Source organism: Callionymus lyra, chromosome 14 (assembly GCF_982586985.1).
Source record: "Callionymus lyra chromosome 14, fCalLyr1.hap1.1, whole genome shotgun sequence".
In the NCBI taxonomy this organism is placed as follows: Eukaryota; Metazoa; Chordata; class Actinopteri; order Syngnathiformes; family Callionymidae; genus Callionymus; species Callionymus lyra.
In genome coordinates, this window is record NC_141831.1 from 11,081,808 (window position 1) to 11,099,696 (window position 17,889).

Below are 17,889 nucleotides of genomic sequence, written 5' to 3' on the forward strand. Positions count from 1 at the left end.
CTGAGTTAATGAAAAGAGATAAAGTAATAAAAGCAGATTGTTTGATCAGGATAGCGACTCGTTCTGTTCGGGTGGTAATTAATCCATCCTGTCGTTTTACTGCCGTGTTACCAAAACTTTATAGAAAAAAGCAAGTGTAATTATTTCATTTTACGACACCTGAAGCTTGTATATAAAGTGTTATTGACTCTTTATTGATTTGGTGCGGCTTATATTAGATGCACTATATAGTTCAGATTCAACAGTAAATACACAGTCTTTTTTGGGGGGCGTTATTTTGCATTTGATTCCCTTTTTGAACTTAAAAGTGTCCTCGTCAATTTAAGGGTGATAGTTCAGTTAATACCTGCTTTATTAAGACTACTTTGTAATGCTTTTAACAGTCTTGTGTCCTCGTAGTTGCCCTGTCGAGAGCTCACCTGTACATGGGGACAAAGACCTTGCTAAGTAAGACCCTCGTAATGACCCGCGGGTCCATCCAGACCTCATTACTCGTCCCAACGCTCCAATCTCCCCTGCTATCTATCACCATGGAATATTTAAAGACAATCATCATGTAGCCTGAAGAATGGATTTCAGAGCTGCCTCGGCGGGAGATTAACCCTCGCCCACCAATTTAAGAGTCCCGGGAAGGTGATGAATGAGTTCCCCGTGGCCTCAGACTCCTCCTGGAGAGTGGTTCACAAGAAGGTGCTGGTTCACTTTCATTTAGAGAGTCTCCTGAATATAGTGGGACAATCAATGTCTGTAGAGATGAGATCGATTAACCAGGCTTGTGTACTACATACAATTTAGATTTCTTGTATGATGAGTGGTTCTGACTGTAGTTTGACATTTGAGTCGCTCCCCATGGCTTAGCTTTAGTTTGTACTAGTGGTGTAAAAAAAAACATAGATCGCTTCTTTTTTCACAAATAGCACTTTATCGAATTTATTTATTTACAATTAAAATGCAAATATTTAAATATCTATTGGTCATTTTTGTGTTGCATTCAAACTTCCGGCCGCTGGATGGCAGCAGTCATTATGTCCTCCGTAGTTAAAGGAACAATGAAATCCGGCGGGATCCCGGCGATGACTCAGGACGAGAGGATACAGTGGACTCCAGCAGCTTTGAAAGCTGATGTTTGGGCATTCTAAACAAATGAAAGCAGTTACGACAATTAAACTTCCAGACACTAGATGGCAGCAGTCATTACCTCCTCCTTAGTTAAAGGAACAATTAAATCCAGCGGTGATGACTGAGGATGAGAGGATACACTCGACTCCAGCAGCTTTTAAACCAGATGTTTGGACATATTTTGGTCGCAAAACAAATAAAAGTAGTTAGGAAAATTAAACTTCCAGCCACTAGATGGCAGCAGTCATTAAGTCCTTAGTAGTTAAAGGAAATCAGGCGGTGATGACTGAGGACAAGAGGATACTGTCGACTACAGAAGCTTTTAAAGCTGATGTTTGGACATATTTTGGTTTCAAAACGAATGAAAGCAATTTCGTCAAGCAGTCGTTACGTTCTCCGTAGTTAAAGGAACAATGAAATCCGGCAGTGATGACTGGGGGCGAGAGGATGCAGTCGACTCCAGCAGCTTTTAAAGCTGATGTTTGGACATATTTTGGTTAGAAGCAGTTACAACAATTTAACTTCTAGCCACGAGATGGCAGCAGTCATTATGTCCTCCGTAGTTATAGGAACAGTTAAATTAAATTATTATTACCGGTGGTGATGACTGAGGACGAGAGGATACAGTCAACTAAAGCAGACAATCTAACTTCCAGCCACTAGATGGCAGGCATCTTCTTAAGCTGAAGAAACAAATACATTTAGGTTTTAAACACCAAAGTCAAGAACTCAACAATACTGTACTACAAATATATCCTTGTTCCTATGGTATCACAATATATGGTATTGTATCATGACATGTATCGCGACACATCCTTACACAGCCTAGTTTTTCCTGGAGACACGAACTGCGTGCGGCAAAAAAAAACTTTGACAGGTTCTGGACTCTGGGAGGTTAAAATAGCTGCAGAGGCGTTAGTTAGTATTTACTCTCCCTCCCTCCGTCCGTCCTTCCGCGACTCCTCCAGCTTAATGCAATCATTAAAGAGCCGCTCCACACTGACTCATTGCATTTACGTATAAGCCTCTTTCTGTCATCTTTACATGACCACCGAGCATCCCAACATCCATCACGGGGTCAGTCTGCACCTCCACACGCCACAGCCTCTCAGTGCCGCCGCAAAGCTTCTTAGTGACTCAAGAGCGATTGACACAATGAATCTCTTCTTCTCTTGTCCTTGCTTTCACCTCTCGCTTCTCTCTTTTCCCTTCCCATTTCTTCAACACCCCCCCCCCACCCCCCCACCACCACCACCGCCGAGATCTTCTTCCAAGGCCACGGCTATTGCGGAGTCTCTGTTTCTTTAATTAGAGATAAGTTATCGGCGCAGCCTACACAGTCCTCCGCTCGTCCACTGAGCTGCTTCTTCCGTCGTCACGGCGACAGAGATTGACACTTTACTCGGTGATGACGTGGTTGTTGGATCTGTGAAGTATTTGGATGATACACTAAGATATACTTGACCTTTAGATAATACACAATTGAAGGTTCGGAGAAGTTATGTAAAGTCAGTTTTTAATTTAATAATTAATAATATAGTTTAAGTCAAATGTGTCAGTATAGTAAGTATAGTAATTGTTATTTATTGTATAGTTTAACCAAAAACAAAAAAAATAATGTTACTAAAAAGTATGCTGGTGATGATCATATTTTAAACAAAAATGTTGAAAGTTCAGAAAAGTGTGGGGAGGTTGTTAAATAAAATAAAGGGTCTTGAGCTGGTTTTGAAAATTACAAAGTTAAGCTACAATTATACTAAATAATTAAAAGATAGATTGCTTTTTTTACTCTGCTATTCCATATCCAAATAATTTAATTTTCAGATAATTAAATTTGGTGAACAACTGTGTGACCCTCCTTTAAAATAAAAATAAAAAAATTCGATATCAAAAGACTCAAAAGACTGTCAAAATATTGGACCCTGATCATTTGTTGTTGTCGTTTACACCAGCTATCATTTTATTAAAACTAGTGATGAGCTGGTGAAGCTTCATGAAACAGTGCCATGTTGTTTAGAGGTCAGTAGGTGGCGCCATCATTTTAAAAATGATGTGATGTTTTATTAGAACAGTTGTTCGAAACAAAGGAAAATAATGTAGAGCTTCATCAGTCCATCACTAGTTAAAACTAGACTGCAACAAGATGCTAATGCCTACATTTAAGAAAAGAGAGGGAAGTTTATAACTACATTATTTAGTTCACTTAGAAAATGCCCGCTTTCACAAAATAGTTTTATTCGCCTTTTTGTTTGCTTTTGCAAAAGATTTTTGACTGCTGCAAAAAACTTGATTATCTTAATTAATAAAGAGAAGTGATGAGTTTTTGTTTTTATGTGAATAAATAAAAGAAAGATAGATATTAACTAAGATAAAAAATAGTTTAAAAAAAAAGTAGTTAACAACCTTGTACATAAATATCTATAGTAACCTTCCTTAATGTTCTAGATAAATCAAATGTTTTATCTTTGGTTGATTATTTATTATTTAACTCTATTTGCTTTTGTGTTTTTTTTACCTGATCTTGTTTTCCTTCTCTCGTGTTTTAACTTTTAACTGATGATTGAAGCTGAACTTTATTTATTCAATCAAACAATAAAACATCATTTCATTTAAAATTATGTATAAATGTTTTTAAGACCTTTATTCAAGTCCAGCTCAGACCGGGCTGCACGGTTCTTAAAGGCAAAAGTGAGAGACTAAAAAAAAAGAAAAAGAAAGACTCTTGGAAAAACATTATGAAAAGGATTATAGTGAAAGGAGTGAAAAGCCGCTGGAAAAAGGTGAAAAGGTCAAAGACGTGTGTGTTTACGTGGGTAGATGTTGTTCACTGTTTGTTTGACCCTGGCGACCTTTGACCTAACACTAACAGAGGTCGTGTAAAATAAATGCTTTTGTTGTCTGGCCAGAGAAAACCTATTAAAACGCGTCACGTGTTGTCAATAGGGTTTGGTTTCAGCTCTCTACTGCCACCCCTTGGTCATATACGGTGGTACATCTTAATCAATTTCAATTGTTTGTAAATGTTTAGCATGTTATTATAGTTCTGTGAATTAACGTGTATTTTCTTCCGCAGGCGTCTCTGCGACGCTGCAGATGCCGGTGAACAGTATGGATGTGATCGAGGGTCAGTCGGTCGTCCTCAGAGCTGCGTACTCGCCGGCGTTCGGCACCGACCCGAGTACCAACACCATCATCTGGAACTTTGTTTTGTCCAGCAAAACCCAACTGGTGAGTCTTTGACTTGAAGTTCAACTTCTCTGTGTGTCTCCACCGGAACCGTTTCATGAGATTCCTGCTATAGATCATGACTTACACAGCCGAAGAAAGTCTTGTTAAAGATATTTTTGTTGTTGATAAATCTCTACTCAAAGTGTTTCTCTTTTTTGAAAATGTTTTTTCTTCTTCCCCAAATTTTTTTTCTCTATTTTCGCAAAATGTTTTTCTCATTCTGCAAAATATTTTAATTTTTTCGCAAAAAATATTTTTCGTATTCTTTTAAGAAATGTTTTTTCCTCTTTTTTTTCATCGTTTTTCTCTTTCCTCAAAATGTTTTTCACTTTCCTTAAAATGTTTTTTCTCTTTTTTCGCAAAATGTTTTTCTCTTCTTTTGCATTTTTCTTTTCTCTTGTTTCAAAAGATGTTTCTCTTCTTTCGATAAATGTTTTTCTCTTCTTTTGGAAACTATTACTCTTCTTTTGCATCATTTTTTCTCTCTGCAAAATATTTCTCTTTTTTCGCAAAATGTTTTTCTCTTCTTTTGCATTTTTCTTTTCTCGTTTCAAAAGATGTTTCTCTTCTTTCGCTAAATGTTTTTCTCTTCTTTTGGAAACTATTTCTCTTCTTTTGCATCATTTTTTCTCTCTAGAAAATATTTCTCTTTTTTCACAAAATGTTTTTCTCTTCTTTTGCATTTTTCTTTTCTCTTGTTTCAAAAGATGTTTCTCTTCTTTCGCTAAATGTTTTTCTCTTCTTTTGGAAACTATTACTCTTCTTTTGCATCAATTTTTCTCTCTGCAAAATATTTCTCTTTTTTTGCAAAATGTTTTTCTCTTCTTTTGCATTTTTCTTTTCTCTTGTTTCAAAGGATGTTTCTCTTCTTTCGCTAAATGTTTTTCTCTTTTTTTGCATTTTTCTTTTCTCTTGTTTCAAAAGATGTTTCTCTTTCGCAAAATGTTTTTCTCTTCTTTTGCATTTTTCTTTTCTCTTGTTTCAAAAGATGTTTCTCTTCTTTCGCTAAATGTTTTTCTCTTTTTTTGCAAACTATTTCTCTTCTTTCGCATCATTGTCTCTTTCTGCAAAATGTTTCTCTTTTTTTCGCAAAATGTTTTTCTCTTGTTTCGCAAAATATTTTTCCCTTCATAGCAAAATGTTTCTCATTTTTCGCAAAAATGTTTCTCTTCTTTTGCATTTTTCTTTTCTCTTGTTTCAAAGGATGTTTCTCTTCTTTCGCTAAATATTTTTCTTTTTTTTGCAAACTATTTCTCTTCTTTTGCATCATTTTCTCTCTCTGCAAAATATTTCTCTTTTTTCGCAAAATGTTTTTCTCTTCTTTTGCATTTTTCTTTTCTCTCGTTTCAAAAGATCTTTCTCTTCTTTCGCTAAATATTTTTCTTTTTTTGCAAACTATTTCTCTTCTTTTGCATCATTTTCTCTCTCTGCAAAATATTTCTCTTTTTTCGCAAAATGTTTTTCTCTTCTTTTGCATTTTTCTTTTCTCTCGTTTCAAAAGATGTTTCTCTTCTTTCGCTAAATGTTTTTCTCTTCTTTTGGAAACTATTTCTCTTCTTTTGCATCATTTTCTCTTTCTGCAAAATGTTTCTCTTTTTTCGCTAAATGTTTTTCTCTTTTTTTGCAAACTTTTTCTCTTCTTTTGCATCATTTTCTCTTTCTGCAAAATGTTTCTCTTTTTTCGCAAAATGTTTTTCTCTCGTTTTGAAAAATATTTTTCTCTTTATAGCAAAATGTTTCTCATTTTACGCAAAATGTTTTTCTTTTATCCGCAAAACGATTTTTTTCTTTCCGCAAAACATTTTTCTCTGCTTTTGCAAATTGTGTTTCTCTGCTTTCACAATTTTCTTTTGTCCACAAAAAAGTTTTGTTAGTTTTTTTGTTAAACAACACTGCAAATAGTTTTGTGAAAAGTCTGCTGCTAAATGTATTTGTTTGATACACTCGACCCCCAGATTAAAAGAAAATGTTACAAGAAAGAGGGAGAGAAGTGGTTGAAAAAGTTTAATGTTTTTTTATATTAATTTCTCCAGAGAAAGAAGATAATATTTACTCTGTTTTCGTGAAACATAAATTAGATTTTAAAAAGTGAAAAGAGTAACGACCTTCCATGTAAAGTCGTGAGTCTCTCTGAGGTGAATTCACCGGCAGCTGTGACGACAGTATCTGGGATTAGAGTTATGAAGGATATCTGTTCTTGTTCCGTTAATCTGACAAAGACCTTCCTTGGCAAATTAATCCAAAGACCAAACAAGCAAATGTAATGAATCTAAAACTCTATTTCCTCCTCAACAAGTGCAGCACCAATCAAATTGTTTCTAGAGTGAGTGCGTCAGTGACAGGAGGTGTTGGGGGGTCAGTGGGGGGGGGGCACACGGAACTCATCCGGTGATGGTTTTGGACACATTATCCGAGGACCTGGTCGACTAGCCGCGCGTCTATCCGCCAGATTATCAGGCAGTGCAGATGGGCGGCTCAAGAGGATCATAAAAAATTAAATAAAAAAGACAGCAAAAGGAATCTCAGACGGAAAAAATAACAGAAACTAACTGAGATTGACGTTGGATGCTAACTAGCGGTTTAAGGGTCAAGACCTCCTGTTTAGCCAAACAGAGAAACAAATGACTGAGCTAAACCCGCTGCTGTGGTGGAGAAATCAAGCTCCCTCGTGTTTCTTCTAAACCTCACGACTAAAAAACTACAAAAAAGTCTCAAAGAAAATGTTTCTTTTCTCAAAGGAAATATTCTTAACTTCTTTTTGATGTATTTTCCTGAATCCGGATATACGATACGCATCACGATACAGGGACAACAATACGATAACATTGCGATACTGTAAATATATTTGTAGTATTGTCGAGTACTTGACTCCGGTGTTGCAGAATTTACAGACCACACGACTCTTGACGAAGTCGTAACTGCTTTCATTTGTTTTGCGACCAAAATATGTCCAAACATCAGCTTTAAAACTGCTGGAGTCGACTGTATCCTCTCGTCCTCAGTCATAACCGCCAGATTTCATTGTTCCTTTAACCACAGAGGAGGTAGTACTGCTGCCAAATAGTGTCTGGAAGTTTAATTGTCGTAACCCCTTTAATTTGTTTTGCGAACAAAATATGTCCAAACATCAGCTTTAAAAGCTGCTGGAGTCAACTGTATCCTCTCGTCCTCAGTCATCACCGCCAGATTTCATTGTTCCTTTAACCACAGAGGAGGTAATGACTGCTGCCAAATAGTGTTTGGAAGTTTAATTGTCGTAACTGCTTTCCTTTTTTTTTTGCGACCAAAATATGTCCAAACATCTGGTGGTTTAAAAACTGCTGGAGTCGACTGTATCCTCTCATCCTCAGTCATCACCACCGGATTTCATTGTTCCTTTAACCACAGAGGAGGTAGTACTGCTGCCAAATAGTGTCTGGAAGTTTAATTGTCGTAACTGCTTTCATTTGTTTTGCGACCAAAATATGTCAAAAAGATATCTGGTTTTAACATTGCTGGAGTCGACTGTATCCTCTCGTCCTCGGTCATCACCACCGGATTTCATTGTTCCTTTAACCAGAGAGGAGGTAATGACTGCTGCCAAATAGTGTCTGGAAGTTTAATTGTCGTAACTGCTTTCATTTGTTTTGCGACCAAAATATGTCCAAACATCTGGTTTAAAAGTTGCTGGAGTCGACTGTATCCTCTCGTCCCCAGTCTTACGGGAATTTATCGTTCCTTCCTCATGACTGATGCCATCTTTCAGTCGGAAGCTAACGCCAAACTTTTTCTCTGCTCAGATCATCTCCTACATCAAAGGCTCCATGACGGTGGGCAGCCCCCAGTTCAAAGGCAGGGTGGGCTTCACGTCCAGGATTTCGTCCGGAGACGTGTCGCTCTCCATCAACGCCACCCAGGAGTCCGACTCCGGGATCTACCTTTGCCAGGTCATCATCCCGGAGAACCCGGGGTTCACGGCGCAGCTGAGTCTGGACGTGAAAGGTGAGCGTTTGCCGCTGCCTGAGTTTGAATGAAGAGAAAGAATCATTTGTCGTGTTTTTCTCTTCCCAGTTCCTCCTTCTCCGCCCAAGTGTTCCCTCTCGGGGAAAGCCGTTCAGAAGGGGAACGTGACGCTGAGCTGTAAATCCAGCTCGGGGAAGCCCATCCCCATCTACAAGTGGAGGAGAACCAGTCCCACCTCGGAGGTCTTCTTCTCGCCCATGCTGAGTGAGTGACGATTATCACTCTTTTATCTCACGCTTTCAATCCTTGACTCAAGGTTTTCGTCAAACCCTGATCACACGAGGACCATAAACCGAGACGTATCTGTGGACTTTTTAAAATGTTCTTTTGTCCATGTTTTGGAAGATATCTGCGACGTACGGAGTGTAATCTAATCCACTAAGTGGCGCCGTTACCTAACAAGTACTTGTACGTCATACAGAAGAAGAACATTGAGTTCACCTTCTGTTTTCCTTCTTGAGGAAGACAAAATAACGCATTAAATGGTGTCAGAAGTGGGATTCCTTCTTCATCAGCAAAAAACTGAATCATTTTTTACAGCTTCTGCAAAATAATAATAATAATTCTTTGGATTGATTTATCTTTGCGTTTTTTTCTTGTAACTGTACTTAAAAGAAAACATCGGTTTCCTCTTTTTTTCAAAAAATGTTTTTGACTACAGTTCAATATTTGCCGGTTTATCGTTTAATTTTTTTTTTTTACTGATGCAAAACAACATTTTTACAAATATTTTTGACTGCTGGATTCGTTTTTTCAAAATACATTTTTTACCACATTGCGAGGTCCGGTAATGAGGCGGACCGAAAAGGCGGAGTGGAATCACCAATCGACAGGCAAAAACGCAGTTTAAACACAAGTTTATTCAGAGAACAAAGTAAATGCAAGTTCCACGAAGAATTGTCCAAAACCAGTCAGTGTCCATATCACAGTCTGACTTAAAGCAAACCACAAACCGGGTGGAGAAGAAACTAAGGAAGACTGAAAAACGCTAATAAACACTGCAAAAAGCAGGCACTGGGTGAACTAACGGCAACAAAAATAACAAATCCAGAAACTCCAACACTAGGAGAATACAAATGTGACGTGCCATGTAAGCGAGGAATTATAATCTGGCACCTGGTGCTGGGAAAGGCGTGGCTTTATACTCTTCAGATGAGAGAGTATTTGCTGAAGAGCTGCAGCTGTTGCAGCAACAGGCGCCGAGGTTCTAAACAAACTCAAACAAGTAGAACAAAACAGGAAGTGTGTCACAATAAAATCACAAGACATGACACACATCCAACACTTTTTTGTCAGGCTTTCATGAAATCTTACTGCTTCAAGAAACAATTTCCGAGTTAAAAACTATTACTGCTGAATATTTTTGTCAGCTTTCCCTAAAATGTATTTTACTATGGACACAAAGAATAGTCTTTACACAAAATGTTTCTTGTCCGATACAATATTTTTAACCGCTACGTACGTTATTTTCTCTGCTTTTTTGAAAATTTTCTTTCATCCATGTTTGGCAAGATATCTGCGACGTACGGAGTGTAATCTAATCCACTAAGTGGCGCTGTTACCTAACAAGTATGTCATACAGAAGAAGAACATTGAGTTAAAAGTTCACCTGTTTTCCATCTTAGACGCCTGAAGACAATATAACACAATAAATGGTGTCAGAAGTAGGATTCCTTTCAATTGTTTTTGAATACTGCAAATATTTTTGACCAATTTTTCAAAGTGTTTTCATCAGCAGCAAAACAATGTTTTACTGCTTCTGCGAAATAATAATAATCATAATAATAATAATTCTGTCCGTTATAATATTAATTTTATAATAACTAATAAACTTACCTTCAGAATAAACGTACGAATAAAATCCTGACACTGTGATCGGAAAAGTCGACTCGAAAACGCACGACTAAGAAGTCAAGCAGTTAAAAAATGTTTCCTCGATTCTTGTGTATTTTCTTCAGTTTGTGACCGTTTGTGCAGATGATGTTTTGAATAACCCTTGAGTCGAAACAGTGAAGCTCTGCGATCGGAGGTCAAGAACGAGCGATGAATGGAAATAGAAAACACCTGGAGCTAAAGTAAACAACGTGCTCTGATGTGTGGATGTTTGACACGAGGGCCGCCGACCCCGGGGTCAGTCAGGGGTCAGAGGAACGGTTCAAGTTTCTGATGCTAGGATAACAAAAAAAACTGAAATAATATTCTTCTTAATTCCTTTGGATGGATGGATGGATGGATGGATGGATGGATGGATGGATGGATGGATGGATGGATGGATGGATGGATGGATGGATGGATGGATGGATGGATGGATGGATGGATGGATGGATGGATGGATGGATGGATGGATGGATGGATGGATGGATGGATGGATGGATGCCTAGATAGATGGATGGATGGATGGATGGATGGATGGATGGATGGATGGATGGATGGATGGATGGATGGATGGATGGATGGATGGATGGATGGATGGATGGATGGATGGATAGATGCCTAGATGGATGGATGGATGGATGGATGGATGGATGGATGGATGGATGGATGGATGGATGGATGGATGATGGATGGATGCCTAGATAGATGGATGGATGGATGGATGCCTAGATAGATGGATGGATGGATGGATGGATAGATGCCTAGATGGATGGATGGATGGATGGATGGATGGATAGATGCCTAGATAGATGGATGGATGGATGGATAGATGCCTAGATGGATGGATGCCTAGATAGTTGGATGGATGGATGGATGGATGGATGGATGGATGGATGGATGGATGGATGGATGGATGGATGGATGGATGGATGGATGATGGATGGATGCCTAGATAGATGGATGGATGGATGGATAGATAGATGCCTAGATGGATGGATGGATGGATGGATGGATGGATGGATGGATGGATGGATGGATGGATGGATGGATGGATGGATGGATGGATGGATGGATGGATGGATGGATGGATGGATGGATGGATGGATGGATGGATGGATGGATGGATGGATGGATGGATGGATGGATGCCTAGATAGATGGATGGATGGATGGATGCCTAGATAGATGGATGGATGGATGGATGGATAGATGCCTAGATGGATGGATGGATGGATGGATGGATGGATAGATGCCTAGATAGATGGATGGATGGATGGATAGATGCCTAGATGGATGGATGCCTAGATAGTTGGATGAATGGATGGATGGATGGATGGATGGATGGATGGATGGATGGATAGGTGCCTGGATGGATGGATAGATAGATGCCTAGATAGTTGGATGAATGGATGGATGGATGGATGGATGGATGGATGGATGGATGGATGGATGGATGGATGGATGGATGGATGGATGGATGGATGGATGGATGCCTAGATAGATGCCTAGATGGATGGATGGATGGATGGATGGATGGATGGATGGAACTTTATTGTTTTGTTTTGTTTTAGAATTTTAGGAACAAAGTGCCGCCATCTAGTGGTCTCTGTAAATAATGACACTGCTTCATGAATTAACTCGTCCTCTGGTTCCAGACGACAAGGCCGGGACCCTGAAGCTCAGCAACCTGAGCAGCAACATGTCGGGGAAGTACGTCTGCGCGGCGAGCAACGCGGCCGGAAGCGAGAGCTGCTACATCAACCTGGAGATCGTCTCCTGTACGTAGACACGTCCGCGGGTCGGTTCTGTGGGTCAAACCCCCCAATAGTCGTGGTGTCTCCGCAGCCGCCAGCGTCGGAGTGATCGTCGGGGCGACCGTGGGCTCCATCCTCGGCGCCATCTTCCTGCTGCTGGTCTGCCTGGCGTTCTTCAGGAGGAGGCGGCGAGACGGCGAAGACGACATGGCCAATGAGATCAAGTGAGTTCTGTCAACGTGGATCTGATACTAGACGTGTAAGAAGGTACTGATGCACTTAAATATCCAATACTGTATAAATATTCAACAGAACTGTATCAACTTCTAGTTAAACAGTTGTTTTTTTTTATCATAGTTCTTTTAGAGTTTTTACCTCAAAAAAGTGGGTATAAAATACAATAATTCGATTTTTTTATTTACTTATTTATTTACAATTAACATTAAAATATTCCCAGCGTTTGATCTTTTTTTTGCAATTCAACTCCCGGCCACTAGATGGAAGCAGTCATGAAGCCATGCGTAGCTAAAAGGAACAATGTTATCTCGTTAGATCCTGGTGATGACTGAGGACGAGAGGATACAGTCGAAAGACTCAAGTACTCGGACAATACTATATATCGTTGTTTCTACAGTATTTCAATATATCGTATCGTTCGGGATTCGCATCGTATAGCCATATTATTGACAATACACAACTTCTACACTTGAATAGTTTTTTATAATATTTTGTAAGATTAGTAAGATTTGCACTTTGTTTTTGTAAGAATTAAGTAGGAACGGGAGCTTGATTTCTCTACCGCAGCAAAAGGTGGAGCTCAGTCAGTTGCTACTCTGTACGATTTAAAAGAAAGTTTTGACTTCGTTTCCCCGAAAATATTAAATATTGACTATAAAAATAAATAAAGATGACCTGAATGTTAATATTACCGTATTATTTGGACTACGAGACGCACTTTAAATCCTTTTTATTTTCTCAAAAACTGACACTGCACCTTAAAAATAGTGACGAAACTTCATGAAGCACTTGTTGGTTAGAGGTCAGTAGGTGGCGCCATCAGTTTAAGAGTGATGTTTTATTAGAAAAGTTGTTAAACCCATAGGAACATAGTGCAGAGAGCGCCATCCAGTGGACTCTGGCAATAATGACACTGTTTCATGAAGCTTCAAGTGTTATTTCTAGTTACACTTACTGACCTGGAACTACACTAAAAAAGCCGCGATGGTAGACTATGTACTAGTAATGGTCTTATGAAACTTCACATCATTTTTAAACTGAAGGCGCGACCTACTGACCTCTAAAAAACATGACACTGTTTCATGAAGCTTCATCAGCGCATCACTACTTTGTAGTACTACTCCGTGATCAGATGCCTCGTAGAATACACTACAAAGCAACCTAATGCGCCTTAAAGTCCAGTACTGTAAGTCTGTGGCGCTAATTCCCTTAAAGTCCAGTACTGTAAGTCCGTGGCACTTATTCCCTTAAAGTCCAGTACTGCATGTCTGTGGCGCTAATTTACTTAAAGTCCAGTACTGTAAGTCCGTGGCACTAATTCCCTTAAAGTCCAGAACTGTAAGTCTGTGGAGCTAATTCCCTTAAAGTCCAGAACTGTAAGTCTGTGGCGCTCATTCCCTTAAAGTCCAGAACTGTAAGTCCGTGGCGCTAATTCCCTTAAAGTCCAGTACTGTAAGTCTGTGGCGCTAATTCCCTTAAAGTCCAGAACTGTAAGTCCGTGGCGCTAATTCCCTTAAAGTCCAGAACTGTAAGTCTGTGCCGCTAATTCCCTTAAAGTCCAGTACTGTAAGTCTGTGGCGCTAATTCCCTTAAAGTCCAGATCTGTAAATCCGTGGCGCTAATTCCCTTAAAGTCCAGTACTGTAAGTCTGTGGCGCTAATTCCCTTAAAGTCCAGAACTGCAAGTCTGTGGCGCTAATTCCCTTAAAGTCCAGTACTGTAAGTCCGTGGCACTTATTCCCTTAAAGTCCAGTACTGCATGTCTGTGGCGCTAATTTACTTAAAGTCCAGTACTGTAAGTCCGTGGCACTAATTCCCTTAAAGTCCAGAACTGTAAGTCTGTGGAGCTAATTCCCTTAAAGTCCAGAACTGTAAGTCTGTGGCGCTCATTCCCTTAAAGTCCAGAACTGTAAGTCCGTGGCGCTAATTCCCTTAAAGTCCAGTACTGTAAGTCTGTGGCGCTAATTCCCTTAAAGTCCAGAACTGTAAGTCCGTGGCGCTAATTCCCTTAAAGTCCAGAACTGTAAGTCTGTGCCGCTAATTCCCTTAAAGTCCAGTACTGTAAGTCTGTGGCGCTAATTCCCTTAAAGTCCAGATCTGTAAATCCGTGGCGCTAATTCCCTTAAAGTCCAGTACTGTAAGTCTGTGGCGCTAATTCCCTTAAAGTCCAGAACTGCAAGTCTGTGGCGCTAATTCCCTTAAAGTCCAGTACTGTAAGTCTGTGGTGCTAATTCCCTTAAAGTCCAGAACTGTAAGTCCGTGGTGCTAATTCCCTTAAAGTCCAGTACTGTAAGTTCGGGGTGCTAATTCCCTTAAAGTCCAGTACTGTAAGTCCGTGGTGCTAATTCCCTTAAAGTCCAGGACTGTAAGTCCATGGCGCTAATTCCCTTAAAGTCCAGAACTGTAAGTCTGTGGCGCTAATTCCCTTAAAGTCAAGAACTGTAAGTCTGTGGAGCTAATTCCCTTAAAGTCCAGAACTGTAAGTCTGTGGCGCTAATTCCCTTAAAGTCCAGAACTGTAAGTCCGTGGCGCTAATTCCCTTAAAGTCCAGTACTGTAAGTCTGTGGCGCTAATTCCCTTAAAGTCCAGAACTGTAAGTCTGTGGCGCTAATTCCCTTAAAGTCCAGTACTGTAAGTCTGTGGCGCTAATTCCCTTAAAGTCCAGAACTGTAAGTCCGTGGCTCTAATTCCCTTAAAGTCCAGAACTGTAAGTCCGTGGCTCTAATTCCCTTAAAGTCCAGGACTGTAAGTCCATGGCGCTAATTCCCTTAAAGTCCAGAACTGTAAGTCCGTGGCACTATTCCCTTAAAGTCCAATAAAATATTGTAAGTCGGTGACACTAATTCCCACCATTTGTCTCGGTGCAGGGAGGACGCTCAAGCGCCCAAGCGTGTATCGTGGGCCAAGAGCGGCATGGGCTCAGACATCATCTCCAAGAACGGGACCCTGTCCTCCATCGCCTCCAGCCCCCACCACCGGGAGCCCTCGCTGAACCACAACAACCACCAGCAGCTGCAGCAGTACCCCCAGCGGCCCCCCTCGGACACCGCCTCCATCATCACCGCCACGGGCAGCATCGCCGGCGCCTACAGGCCTCCCCGCCACCACCACCCCCACCACGGCGACCCCGCCACCCCCGCCAACTACGGCTACACCAACAACCCCACCCTGCCCCGCGGACAGGTGCCGAGCGCCCAGCCCGGCAGCAACGGCTCCACCCTGACCCGACCGGAGCGCCACACCCCGCTGCCACAGGCCCAGTTCTTCCCGCAGACCTTCGGGCAGCTGCAGCTCCAGGGCGCCCCCTGCCCTCCGCCGCTGCCCACCACCACAGTCACTGCCTCCAACATCGCCCGCATGGGCGGCGTGCCCATCATGGTGCCTGCTCAGAACCAGGCCGGGTCCCTGGTCTGACGAGGGGCGGGGCCTCGGGTAGCGGCACCGAGGAACTGCTGGCGCTTACAAGTGTTCTCTTCGCTCTTCTTTTCTTATCGCAGGGGGGTATACTCCGGGTACTCCGCTCGGCGTCTGACTCTCATCGCTCACTTTTCTACTTTATTCATACGTTTCTTATCTTCTTTTTTTTTCTAGAATATATTAAAAAAAAAAACGTCCCACTGTCACGATGAACCCGTTTGTCGGGACGGATGCTGAGTCAGCGTTTTTTCCTTTCAACGCCAATTAGAGACTCGACCAGATGACTGACGCTTGAGGTTCAGAACAGATCATTATTGTGGTTAGTTCACTCCAAACATAACTTAAACACATAAAAAAGAATAAAAAAAACAATGTTAACAATAAAAAAACTGAATGTTGGGTGAATTAAAAGATGCTAAATAAAATACAATTTACTGCTTTTATAAGGTCACAATGAAGGTCTGCTAAAGCTAATAGATATCACAAGGAAACATTAAAATATTTAGAAAATATGTTTAATACTTTTCCTCAGTAAAGCACAAACGATGACGCTTTGAAAAGAAAACTACGCGTATATTGACGTGGTTGATTTTCTTGAATGTCTCCATCTGCTGGACAGAGACTGCATTTTTTCGCAACAAGAATTCATTTAAAAAGAAAAAAAAATCTATAATAATGTCAATAACAGTTGAAAATGATCAATATTTAGGTCTATATGAAGGAATTCAGTCACAATTTTTTTCTTTAGTTATTATGATGTTAAAAAGGTTATTAAGTTAGTAAAATTCCACTTTTTGTGATGTTTTTTTCACTTGTTACTTCAGCAAAGAAGAAGAATGTTGTGCTGACGAGCTGCTCTTCTGTCCCAGGACTCCACTATATATAGATATATAGATTTAGATATATAGATATATATGTAAGAGACTAAAAGTGGACGACATTTCGCCTCAGTCGTTTCAGGAAGAAAATATTTTGTCGTCGTTAACTTGTAAAACCAAAGAGCAACATTCGAAGTTCAAGCAGAGAAGTTAAGAAGGTGTTAAGTATTTTTGTCGATGAAACGCTTGGGGTTTTTTTTGTTGTTGTTGTGGTTTCGATTTTTGAACCAAAGATACTTTAAGTTAGAGTTTTAAGCGTCAAGCTAGATATCACTACAGTCAAAAGTACAACTTCAACCTGTTTAATGTGTGAATTCAGATGCGTGACGATAAACAAATACAAAATGAATAAGTACACAAACTAAAAGCGGAAAAAAACATCTGTAAAACACAAAAAACAGTCCAAATATTACAGTACATTTAAATACTGTTTTAGCTTGTTACGTTTTCCTATTAAAAAAAACGTAATTTATGATAAAAATAGTGGAGTTACATCCAAGTATTTTTCTTTAATAAGAATTAACATGGAAAATGATGACTTAATTCAGTATAAAACAGTCTTAATTCAGTATAAAACAGTCTTAATTTAGTATAACAAATATGTTTGCATCAGGAAAAGAAGGCTTAAGCTTCACATGTATTTAAAATTAAAGTAGTTGTATGTTATAAATCTAAATTGCAAATCGATCATTTCAAAATTCAACATAAAGTACAAGTCAGATCTTTTTTTATGTGAAAACATTGGACTCTTTATGTTGGTCTACAAAACTGCAACAACACAATTACGTTTTATTTATTCATAGAAAACTTGTTTTTCATTTATTTTAAAGGTGAAATTTCATGTCACAACAATTCTGCAGGTTTAGATTGAATTCTTGGATTTTTTGCTAAAGCTAAAAATGTGTTTTTTCATTTTGATTAGTTAAAAAAAAAAAATTGTCATTTGAAATATTTTTTGTTTGTTTCCAAGTCCGAATGTAAACAGTTTCTTAAGACTTGTGTGTGTGTGTCGTCACACTGGAGAAGTCACGTGACAGTGGCTCGTTTAGAAACGCTCGTGTTCGTAGATGAAGGTGCGTTCAAAGCCAGTCTTTATTTTTCTATGACCGTCAGTGGAGCTCAAGTGTAAAAACAAAACAAAACAAAAAAACAGTGACGGTCTCAGCTGTGGTTCTCCATATTTATGTTGAAGAAGATAATGCTTTGTATCATATTTTCAATTAAAAATACAAATGAAACCTCACGTGTGACTTCATTGTGTTGGAAACTATGACGCGTGGCCACTAGAGGGCGACATATATATATAAAAAAAAACAAAAAAACAATTTTATTATTCATGCTGTGTCTCAAATCGCATACTACTCTTAGTATGCTAGAAGTA

The 17,889-nt window shown here is 39.6% G+C and overlaps 1 protein-coding gene across 1 annotated transcript in view; it reads left to right on the forward strand.

Moving 5' to 3' along the window:
- Window positions 1–17,746, forward strand: part of esama (endothelial cell adhesion molecule a) — an 80,323-nt gene extending 62,577 nt beyond the window's left edge. The window contains exons 2-7 of the mRNA XM_087807344.1: window positions 4,193–4,347; window positions 8,127–8,328; window positions 8,398–8,553; window positions 11,879–12,001; window positions 12,069–12,201; window positions 15,081–17,746. Of these exons, the coding sequence (XP_087663470.1) occupies window positions 4,193–4,347; window positions 8,127–8,328; window positions 8,398–8,553; window positions 11,879–12,001; window positions 12,069–12,201; window positions 15,081–15,627 (1,316 nt within the window). The 3' untranslated portion in view covers window positions 15,628–17,746. The remainder of the gene's footprint in view (window positions 1–4,192; window positions 4,348–8,126; window positions 8,329–8,397; window positions 8,554–11,878; window positions 12,002–12,068; window positions 12,202–15,080) is intronic.
- Window positions 17,747–17,889: the final 143 nt, after the last annotated feature.